The 12468-nt window shown below is 39.1% G+C and overlaps 1 protein-coding gene across 2 annotated transcripts in view; it reads right to left on the bottom strand.

The window, feature by feature from the left end:
- The window catches only part of LOC126542781 (uncharacterized), a 230391-nt gene that overhangs the window by 10394 nt on the left and 207529 nt on the right, over nucleotides 1–12468 (bottom strand). Inside the window, exon 5 of one of the 2 annotated variants that reach the window (XM_055077438.2) lies at nucleotides 11666–12036. The exons of the other annotated variant lie outside the window; for it this stretch is intronic. Coding sequence (XP_054933413.1) covers nucleotides 11681–12036 — 356 coding nt within the window. The 3' untranslated portion in view covers nucleotides 11666–11680. Of the gene's footprint in view, nucleotides 1–11665; nucleotides 12037–12468 lie in introns of those variants that run through there. 2 annotated transcript variants of the gene reach the window in all.

Below are 12468 nucleotides of genomic sequence, written 5' to 3'. Positions count from 1 at the left end.
GTAACAACTGCAATTACACTCAAAAATAGACACTGACCACTTTTCACTTTATATTGATTCCTGAGGTAATCATTCAAAGATAACAGTGTACAAGATATGACAGGGCCTTCACTATGAACCAAGACTCACTGGGGAACTAGGAACCTCTCAAAGCTTGATCAATCAAGCCAACAAAAAATTTGATCCATCACTGTCACATTGAAATTTACCTGGCATATTAAACAGTGAAATGTGTCGGACCATGTTTAACTTGATGTTTGCCGGATAGAAAGTACCATGACCCCAACTTAAGGAGGTCTGTAACATTAACAAGGTAGTTAAGTTCCTTGCATGCTTTTTTCCAGCTGCACAGTATTTTTGCCATGAATCAAAACGTACAAGAAGCTAACATCATCAACAAACAATAACATGAACCCTCCCAGGCTATTGTCTCTACATCTAAATGGTGCAACTGGGTCAATAAGGATAGCCACAGCCACATAACTAGATGTCAGTATTTAACCTAATGGAAAATGGTCCCAAAGATAGGTGCACAAATCTGTGAAATGTAAACTGGAGGCAGAAACTTCTTGTCTTTCTGTCCTCAGCTTGCCTGCAGTAAGAGGAGAATTCACACCTGCTGCCTTGACCATCAGTGGTGCTGCTTAACACTCACAAGGCTGATCTCTTAAAGATACGCAAACACCAAATAAAGTGGGCAGAATGATGGTGCCCCAGTAGCTTAATTGGTAAAGCCCCACACACATGATGCAGAAGCTGTGGGTTCAATCCCCACCTGCGGCAAGTTATCTTTTCGTCCACTTTTATTTTACTGTATGCTGTTATTTCTACATTTTAATTAAACATTGCAATTAATTTCCTCGATGCTTTCTCCAGCTTCACTGTCTGTTACTTCGTGTGGTTATGGCTGACAAAAAAATTTGAGCCCCTCAATCCCATTCTTGCTCACGTACTGAACTTTGTAACAGAGGATGAACACCACTAGAACCATATTCTGAAAATTTGTTTTGTACACCTCACACAAACACACAATATAATTTTTTTATTCACAACAGCAACCATTGCCGACAGTGCACATTCCTGGACCAAAATATATGACTATTTAAAAGGACACTGAAGAGAAAAATGCACTCTAACTAAATTGTGCTACTACAATACCAAAGAAAGCCACTTTTCCAGAAAACATGCAAAAATGAAATACAGGTGGCACCACCCCTTTTAAGTTCCCACACCAGCTCGTTATGCACTTTGGCAGTGCCTAATTCGGCCTGGCTAATTTTTATTTATCAGTAAAGGCAGACTACATTGTATCCTAAAGGAGCCAGACACTGAACATAGCAAGTTTCAATACCATTTACTGTGCCACAATGGCCTAAATACGAGAACATACATTGAAATCCATCATGTCATGCCAGTGTACCCAGTGCTGGAATTTTGCCATGAAATTCAACCAATAAAAAGATTGGCATACAATTTTCTCTTCTAGTAATCAACTTCTTACAATGAAGTTTATGCAAATAAAGCATTTAAAAACTATTTTTCGATATGAACTGACAGTCGTTTTTTGTGTGTGTCCATTTACAAACTTAATACATGTATTAACCTTAAACCACAAACGCAAGAACAAACGGATTTGCACAATTACTAGAAGCCCAACCCCTTGAATAGTGGCAAGTGTCAATATGACATAGCTTCAGACCACTATTTGAGCACCAAAAATTTTACACAGTGACCCCCCTCCTTCCCAGCTCTTTATAATAGAATGCTTAAAATATTATTGCATATAAGATTTCATATGTCACAACCCACCTTCTCAACCTCTTAACATACACATAGATTTTGAAATACATGTTAAGCAGAAGTGAGTGTAGACTTGTCTAATTAGTAAACCTTCAGCGAAGGCTAAAATATTTACACAATGAAAGGAACACATGCATTTGTAAATTCATGAGAAAGAGTCATAAGAACTTATTTCTCAACGAAATAGCATTAACCTTGCAGCATGAACAATGTGGCTCAGTTTTTGCTCTTTGCATTCACTTTCAGCATGTGGCCCAACTAGAAAGCAAGACAATACAACAATAAATTACCATTACAACCTTAAACTGAACAACATCTGGGAGCCACAATCAGGTTTAAAAAGCATGTAATTCCAAAAACATGTAGAGAAGCAGGGCACACTTCTATCAACGAGTGCTTCAGTATTTCTCACATAAATGAGGCTAATCTAAAGGCTTGCCAATTGGTGCCAAGGGTGTTAAACATAAACACTGTATTAATTTACAAACCCTAAGCTTTTTTTATATATTTGTGATGGCTAGGTTGTGGGAGAAGGTGCAATTCTGTGGCTCTTTTCATGCCATGAAGTGCACCAACATATCTTTGCCTAGACTATCAGCCAATTACCCAGGCCCCCAAGGTGAGAGAGAGTATAAATTCTGGCTTCCTATGCACCAATGAAAATCTGGAGGGCAATAGACAAGGCAGCTAGACGCAAGAGCAGCAGCCACCAGAATTGGTGACCATTAGAAAAACGAACCAACACATCCATGATGTCAGGTAAGAGAAGCACGCACGAAAATTTTATACCCCAGGTCTATTCTTGCTTGCTTTCCTTTTTCCTACCTTTCCAACAACTAATTTCTTTTAATATTACCAATTACCAATTAAAATTATATCACTTTTTCAGAAGCCAGTTTGTATCTTGAGAAAATTGAATTAGTGGTCGTGTTCTGTCTTGCTACCACTTAGTTTTACGCACTTTATCATGTTAGTAAGCCTGTGGCTGACAAGGGCAGTAGGATTTGTCATGTGTGCATGCTTGGACACTCGTGCCTGCTGTTGGAGCAAAAGAGCTAATCCAAGCAGAATACCTACAAGCTTCACACCACAGGCTAAACTTGTCAAACCAGTTGAACTGTAATATACTTGAGCAGAGAGCCTTCTGTCTGTCAGGATTTACCAAAAGTGCATAAATTGGTATTACACAACTGTAATCTGACATAACCATAAGGCAATCTTTTGCCATAATTATATATTAGGCCGTACAATTGTTCTGCAACATGGATAAGTACGCATGGCAAAAAGAACTGTATACAGAAGTTTCAATATATGATAAAGCTTTGAACAAAAGTGTTCCCTCTGTGAAAATAACATACTTTCCTGCTGCATACAATTGTGCACTTTATAGCAGCCTAATAAAGGAATAAGGATGTAGAAATTCAGCTTTCTTGACAGTGAAAAGATATTTTAAAATAAAAGAAGGGATGTGAAGGGTTGAGCAGGGCATTCAAGGCCCATTCACACCCGTGACTCGCAGAGGTCAAGTGACCAAGTTGGTCACAAGGTGGCTGCATACATAGAAAAGTGACTGTTTTAGGTCAGTTGCTTGCTGCTTGATTTTTCAGTTATGTCACTGCAGACGCAAGGCTGCTGAACCAATCAGTGATGCAGGATGGCGGTATGTTGACGCTTATTTTACGTGGCAATGGCAATGTGAGCCGACATCAATGGCACCAATCACGAGACAGTTCAATCTGGTGACTGGCAGGTCGCATTAGCCTCACTGTGAACATGTCCCCCCAAGGTGCTCCCTGGTCGACAGTCATGGTCAGTCACGTGACCTCTTTCAATCGCCGGTGTGGATGCGCCCTTTGGATTAAGTAGGTAACAAGCCGCTACAATATTGCCCTTGAAGCATAGCATCTGACATGTACTAATAAAAAAAATTTTAACAGCTAAAGCCCCATTCATGCAAATAATGCAGATCACAAATATTTATTAATCAATTTTCTGACTCCATGGGCTGCACACCTCATTAACAATTTTTTTTTTTTTTTCATTCTACTCCCCAAACCTGCCAAAAGGAAGTTCAGCTATTTATATTTTTACTGATCGCCTTCACATCTCATTTACTCAGAATCCACAAGCATTACTGACTTGCACTCTCAGAAGCGTGCCTAGCGTAGAATCTAGTAGCTCAGCACTACTCAATAATGGACTAAACACCAAACATCAGAGCCACAATTATATCTATCATACAGGCATTTTCAAAGACCACTGATACCAGAGACCACTGAAATCTACAAGTCTCCCTGGGTATTCTGCATGATTATTATAATCTGCAAGTGCCACTGATTCTCTTCAACAAGCTTGTGCAAAGGATCCATTCAGGCTCACAAATTTCAATACTCTTTGGTTTGAATGGTCTTCAGGTGTAGGGATGTCACAGTGCTGTAGCTTATTCTCAATAAGACACATAAAGAAAGCATGGAGATCAACAGTTTAAACATTTCAGTACTGTAATAACACTTTATTAGTTGTGAAAAAATCATCCGCTATCAAACCTTGCACACCATTCCTCCTTGTCATGAATAATGAGTCCGGCAATGTACAAGCATATTGTCTCGACGGTTGTACCTACGACCACACACATCGCAAGCAAAAGACTTCGGCTGGGTCAAGTGCTGGCGTCGATGTCGCTGCATGCTGTAAGCATGTGTCATAGACTGGCCACAGAGTTCACAAGTGAACAGTGGGCATCCTCCTGCTTTGGTGGCAGTGGTGGTGCTGCTGCTGCTGCTGTTGCTGCTGCCACTGCTAGGAAGAGGTTCCTTGCCAGAGAGTTGCTGAAGCAGTACAGGGTGAGAGGAACCTAGAGGGGTGAATAAAAAGACATTATTTTGTTTGTGCTCTTGAAAACCCACTTGTGCCCTGCTTGGTTTTCCAATCTCTCAAATGCTGCAATATAGAAAGCATCCAGCAGATATCTATGCTGCATTGTTGCTGTACACACACACTGACAGTTCTTTCTCAATTCTTGAAACACAATATAACAATTAAGACAGAAGTCCACAGGGAGATGGAGGCTTTTGGCGAGTAACACTTGTCGAACAAGGAATGTCACTGCAGCCAATGTTTCGATAAGGGGACTTGTCGAAACGTGGGCTTCAGTGACATTTCTTGTTCTACAATTTTTATTTAGTTATAACAAACAATATCACAATCTTATTTTAGTGCAAAGAGGGTAAGTTGTTTAATGAAATGGCTCCACTACATCTTGAGTCAATTTTGTTGTTACTGCAAAAAAAAAAAAAGTCACTAAATTCTACACAAAATATATGACATGCAACATATGAGGCAGAACTTTAGAGGAGCTTATACCATTTTAATATCTTCAACATGAATACTACAAGAAACAGAAAATGACCTATTCTGATTACATAAATGGCCGTTAAAAGGTTCCAATTTATGAATAAAACATTATATGTGTGAAAATTAAGCAGCAGCAAAGCCACAACTGCTATGCATGTGATAATACTCTTTAATTTGCCTAAACACCGAGTTTTTCTCAGGTTAAAAAAATTTGCATTCACCTCAGTACAAATAAAAATAAAATAAAGAATAAAAATAAAAATATACATCAACAGGCATCTCTCAGCTTCTCGTGCAATCGCAAACAAATCCACATCATGACGCGTACTTTATGATCATGCGGAGACCTTAAGATGTTGATTTCTCAAAATTCATGCAATACAGAATTGCAAAAATACACACCTTTGTACAAGATACTTTGCCCCCCCCCCCATGCTGGAAAAGCTTTATCACAAAAGAAGAGCTTGTCTAAAACTTGCCCATGCACTGCCATTAAATGTTTTTGTGTCATGTGAATATTGTAGAACCACTGCAACACTCAGTAATTAACATAACCTACTACTGACAATTAAGATGCATGCATGCAATGCAACTATAATGTAAGAATCAGTGTGGTAAGCATACAGAGGCAAATATATTGAAAAAGGTCAATCAATATGACTTATTCACAATAAGACCGGGAAGCAAACATTGTTACGATCATGCAACTCGATAGTAACAATGCCTGTATTGTTAATTAGCAAACTAGTAAATGAGTCAATCCAACAAATTGTGTTTCAACATGCATGAAGGACAGGAATGCTGATATAGACATAATTTAAGTACCATCACATGGCAGGTACCTTAAAATAAAAAAGAAAGTGCGAAGTAGAATGAAAGCCCACCAGAACAATAAATCAAATCAAAGCATCAGTGGTAGGCTGAAGTATAAAGCAGATTGACAAGTGCACAGACTTGAAGATGGTGAAAAAAGCACAAAATGCACAGTGCATCAAAAGACTATAAAAAAGTTTGTTAACTGAAGATAACATGTACAAGAAACTAGAATGTGTAAAAACAAAAAGTTTTTGACTAACAAGAACAAGAAACAAAAGGTGCACTTGCATGGCAAATATTTTATTGACAAGCTATGGCAAAGTATTCTGAAAGGCTTGCGTAATAGTAATGTCGCCCGTATGTCCAGTGCCTCAGCAGAAACAGTAAACTGCAGAGGTAGGTACTTGGGGCTTTGAAGTCATACAGAGCATGCTATGTAAGGGAGACAGAAGCACTGGAAAGCTCTTGTTCTCACCATAGTAGTGTAAAATGTCATACAAGCATTCATTGCAGCCATCGTACTATAGAAAGAAACATCTGGCTTGTTTATAAAGCAAGCACACCACTTAACAAAATATAATAATTTAGAAAAAAGCAAGCAAAAGCTTTCCCATGACCACTGTTCTAAAAAAATTATAAATTTGGTTTTGATTTATGCTCATAAAGGCACACTAAAGGAAGTCATGCAAAGACTTTCCACGCATATGTTCACAATAACCATGTCACTACAAGCCATGAACTGTGTGCTAGCCATGAACCAAGGTTAGCACACACAATTATTTCTGTGCATCGTGTGATGTGATGTTGGCAATGCTGTACCGATTCCGCGCAAACCCTCACAAATGCGACTGTGAACTGTGTAATGTGCCTTCCTGAAGATCAAATGGTCATGCAAAAAGAAACATGGTCCTCACAGTCGCAAAATAAATCCTCCTAAGTAAAATGAGTCGAATGTATGCCATCTGACTTAGTTCAGGAGGCCTCAAAACAATTTGACCAAGGTATATGACATTAAATCTTTGCCCAATAAGTGACTCACAAGGACAAATGAGAACTACTACTTCTGCAATATTTATTGTTTTGTTTTTATTAGACAGCATACAAAAGTTACAGCATGTGGCAACATGAGACTCAGTTCTGATTTAACAAATCTAAGGCATTATGCATAAAGGTTCACAGAGCAAACTAGAAAAAAAAGAAAATTATTACATATTATATTATTGTACACAAACAAAAATGCAGGAATGGAGCCTTGTTCTCTTATCACAGACAGTCTACGCCTTCACAAGATGGCAATGAAAACATACTGACGATCAACGAATTCATGATGAAAGAAGTGCTGCTGTGCATTGATGTGCAATGGACAAGCAGAAATGTTTAATCACTAACAAATTTCACTTTCCACGGGGCTTTCGAATCCCTCAATTATAAAATAAAGAAGGCACAAGATCATGTTGCTAAGATAAATGACTGCTTTATCAATCTTTGCTTAACATAGAAATTTCACTTCTTTTAGGTAATGTCTGCTGAGAAAACTACTGCTGAATGTTGAGCTACCCACTTGTGACAAAGTTGCAAATAATGTAATAAATTCAATACTATTTACGTTCAGGTGCACACAAAAAATACATGTTAACCCTTTTCATGCAGTAGCAAATGACCAAAACATGTGCCCAATTTCCCAGACATTTGAAGAAATGTGGCCTCATGACTGACAACTATGCTCATCGCTGGCTATATCGGTACAAATTCCAGCAATGGCTATACATGTCAGTGGTAGAGAAAGGGTTAAGTTTCAAGAGAAATCGGAGGTGATGTGACTGCGATACCACAGTTGAGAATCCAGAGCATCATAACAGAGAATAACATTCTATCGGCTCACAGAAAGCAGAATGCCAGGACAGATTATGAATATTCAAAGTATTCAAGACAATGAGTTGGTGCCAACACATGGGGAAAAAAAATCCGAGGACATCTAAACACTTCTTGTGAGTTGTGAATGCGAAAGCATTAATTAATGTCCAATTAAATCCCACTGGGTGGTCCTTCGAGTTATGAACTCCTCGCAGGCAAGCGAGTGTGTTGAGACACTTGGCGTGTTTTGATTTGGCCTTACGGAGGCGCAGTTAGAACACAGGATCTTGAGTGACAGTGAGGATGGCATGCTACTATAGCAGCAGGTCTTCCCTTTTGCCCGCTTTGCTCAGTCGAGGTGCACTTGTGCCGTGGCGTTGTAGCCAATGGGAACTCCGTCAAGGCACGCTCGTGACGTGGCGTCGCAGCCAATGGGAATTTAGGTGCCATTTCGCTGCTACAGACGCTGGCTTTTTTGCTCAATGAGCCATTTGACACCTTCGCATCAATATAAATGAAGCAATACCTGCTTTGCATAATTACTAATTCTTTTTATCATGAGATGCTAACAGTATTACTTAACACTTAATATGGTTGTCAGTGTGAATATTTCCAAGATGTATGTCATAAAAACATAACACATTAATCACCAATGTTGCTACACAAGTTGAAGACATCCTTTGATGCCTCTGTTGGAGTACAATATTTATGCACTTTCTACCAATCATTAATTATACATGTCTGCCATGAACTTAAGTTTTGACATAAACTATAATGAACATAAGATGATTAAAAAGGGCAGCACCCTTTCCACACTGTAACAACTGCAGAAAGATGCATCAGAACTAATGGAATATTATTCAAGCTCAATTTGTAGTTATTTTTTGTGCCTATGTAATTTTCCATGTAAAGAAATCAATGCAACTTATTTGAATGAACTGAAATGTTTTCTAAAATTGTAATCATGGATAATAGTGAAAAATCTTTCCAAAAAATAAATGGCCGTGTTTCACCAACTTAAAGTTAATGAAATGTACTCACATTATAGCAATATGTAAATGCAGATCCATGTTCTTAAAAGTTGCATGCTGTCTCTCAGAACTTTGTAAGCTTATTGGTGAAATCAATGCAATTAGAAAAAATTATTTCATCTATGCATGTCTTTCCACAGTGAGTACATTCTCACTTCTCTTACTTGCAGACATCTCTGTGGCCTGTGTAACTGAAGATGAACGTGGCAAACAGAAAATAAAAAAATAAGAGCAAGTAACAAAGATGTGTGTTCAAAAATATAAATTATATGCAGATTAACTCTGTATTAATTATTAAATTCTTTATCAAACAAGCAATGAAACTTATTAAAGGCTCTGAACACAAAAAAAAAAATTGGTACAAATTGGCCACAATGGGCAAGTCCTGTACACCGTATGAAGACAGACATGCTGACCAGAAATACACTAGAATATGTCTCACAGCACAGATAAAACGAAAAGCTATGATGCTAATGTTGTAGCAGGAACTCTTTTGCCACAACATGATGCTAAAAGGAGGAGCTGATGGTTCCCCAAGCTCTAACATTTCGCAACAAGGGTAAACAAAAGTGCTTTGCATACTGAGAGGAGCATGGGTCAGTGTTTCAAGTGCAACGCAATGGCCAAAATTCAACATTCAAATATATATTGCCTGCATGGAACCTCAACAAGTTATGGAGCTTAATGCAGAAACCACACTTTGAAGAGTGCAATAACAAAAGAGCACAAGAAAATTTATATGTGGGTACCATAAATAAACATGGCCAGTGGTCAGGTGCATAGAGTTTCATACAATAATTACTAGAGAGAACTCTGGCACTAGTGTCTATGGGGATTGCAATGGGAGCGGTTGTACCAGCATGGGAATTATGGGTAGCATATAGATTTGCCTAAGCTTCGTCATTCTGGCTTCAAACGGCTTTGTGACTTTGTAAGCTTGTCATTTTCAACAATGTGCTGCATAATAAATAATTAATTAAGTAAATATTATTAAAATTGTTTGACTGCAGGATTCTAGCACAGGACCTGTAGCACAGAGGCCCGATATTGAAACCATTAAGCCCCGAACACATGCATCGACAAACGACATAACACGCCCTTATGAATTTATCGCGGGTAAGCCAGTGCCTTGAGATGCTTGGCGTGTTTCGATTTGGCCACCTCGACAAGCTGAATCGTTTGCAATTAGTAGCGATTGTGCGTGTTCGCAGCATCTTCTGCACTTCGAAAAACATAGATTGCTCTGAAATTTACGACGGTGAAGGCATATAAAGCGTAATAAACAAAGCCATAAGAACGTTTGAATCCACAAGCACGAAGATCAGACAAATCTATGTACTTCCCATCATTCCCACAGTGGGTAAACGACTGCAGCGCCAGAGCTCCCTCCAGTATATTGCAGGAAACTCCATGGTCAGGTGGACACGAATAAAGCATAAGTACCATCCTGATCGGAAGAAATGAAGTTGCTACTTGCACAATAACAGCCAACTCCATCCAGCATGTCTTATCAGTGTTCTGCTGCACCCACGGTGCTCCAAAGCTTTAAAGAAAGAAGTGAATATTCATCCTTACTTTCTAGAGATCTCAAGCATCAAGAGTTTCATGGCTGTGACATAATGCAATCTGAACTCGGCTCTTAGCGGCTTCATTTCTTTATAGCACAAAGAATGAAACAACTGCTGCAAACCTCAATACGCCATTCAGAAAGGAATATACAGCACTGGGACATAGCCAAAGTCAGTCTCTGGCTGGTTTTACAGAGAAGGTTGAAGAGAGAAACTTCTGTAGCTCTGCCCTTAACGTGAACTAGCAGAAAACACTTTCTGCAATACGTTCCCTGTTCCACATCCAGCACACCAATGAAAAACTGCTCCAAGGCCTCTTGACTGTGTTCTCAAGGGAGGAAAAGCCTTAGGATGTGTGTACATGCTTGCACAACAAAGCAGCGTGGACAATGAGACTTTTTGCAGATTTATCATACAGTGATAATTACACTCATACTAACTTTACATAACTTAATTCTCAGTGCACATCTACATTACAACTTTTACGGCAAAAGAATATGATAACCTGTCTCGGTATCGCCGGCAAAAGTAAGTACAGCACAGGCTGCACAAGTTTTCATTAGCTGTAGATCTGTGTTACTATGGGCACTATGGAAAAGTGTATGTTCCAAACATGCAACATATTAGCAGACAAAGTTACTAAATCGTTCAAGCAATCAATCTGCAACATTATCAGAAGTTCTTAGGAAAGGAACTGAAAAATAAAATATGTTTTCAAAAGAAGCAAGAACGGTGCCTGTAATATACTATTTGTCCTTCACAGGTCAGCACTTTGGCATCAATAGACATGTGCTAATCTCATAAACAAACTGACAAGCAGAAAAAAGCTCATGTGTATCCAGGTCTTAAAGCTACACTGGTATACGTCAACAAAGCTGACTGAAACATGAGGTGCAGGCTGTAAACAATTATGAAGTACTTCATAAAACGTTGGTCACTTCATTCCCAGCAGCCATGTGTTGAGATCTCTTCCTCCACCTGCATTATTCTGCAAGTGACTAATGGCAACAAATGTCCAATTCTCAACATCAGGCATTACACAAATTCAGAACATTATGTGCATCCTTAATGCGGACAAATGAAAATGTTTGTGCTACAAACACAACTGTAACGATGTCTCGCTCTCGCTCATGGCCTCTAACCCCAACGAAGTATAAAAACGAAAACAAAAGATACACATTCAGAACTTACCACTACATTGCTCACATAGCACCCGCACTGGAGACAAGCATAAAAAATCCAATCAAAGCCTTCTATTCAACTCGATGTGTGATGATCAGGGCTGCCACGGTTACGACATCTCGGCCGGCCCCTCTGGCCTTGCTGCAAGACAACACCATGCACACCTTGCATGTGAGAGCGCAGGTTGTCGATCCAGTTGAACCTTCGAGGACAGAAGTCACACTGGTGCTTTAGAAAATTTGGGTTGTGAATGACACGGTGCCGTCGCATAGTGTAAGCTGTCGAAAAGTCTTTGTGGCAGATGTCACAGGGAAACCGTACTTCTTCTTTCTCTCGTGATGGAACCGGCTGCCATAGCAATGACTTTGCAAGAAGCTGCACTGCACTGGTTCTTTCATGGGCATTGGTGTCGACAGACGTGACTGTAATACCTGGAACAAAAGAAAGTAGATGTGCTGTGGTGACATGCAAAACTCATACCTCGAAACATCAGTATGGGCATTACGTACACAATAAAAGGGATGCAGTTTTGTCCAGTGACTGCCTCACATTTAACATTATAGTGTCTTTTGGATACACATGTTTAGAAGAAGTTATGTTATGGCTGTTTGTCTGCACAAACAGCCATAACATAACCATAAAAACTTATGAGAAGAGCACACTACTCAAGTATTTACACCATTGCAGCACAAGAAAGAAAAGAAATAAAAACAGAAAAAGAACATCTGTGAAGCGGTACTCCTAAATTTAAGGTGCTCAAAAAGCTAAAGCAGGAATGAAATCCCTGTAATAAAATAAAAAATAAAGTCACACACAAACGCAACAGCACAGTTTATCAACCGAAGCAAGTTATTAGACATTTG

Source organism: Dermacentor andersoni, chromosome 2 (assembly GCF_023375885.2).
Source record: "Dermacentor andersoni chromosome 2, qqDerAnde1_hic_scaffold, whole genome shotgun sequence".
Lineage (NCBI taxonomy): Eukaryota > Metazoa > Arthropoda > Arachnida > Ixodida > Ixodidae > Dermacentor > Dermacentor andersoni.
This window is presented reverse-complemented; position numbering and strand designations above follow the sequence as displayed.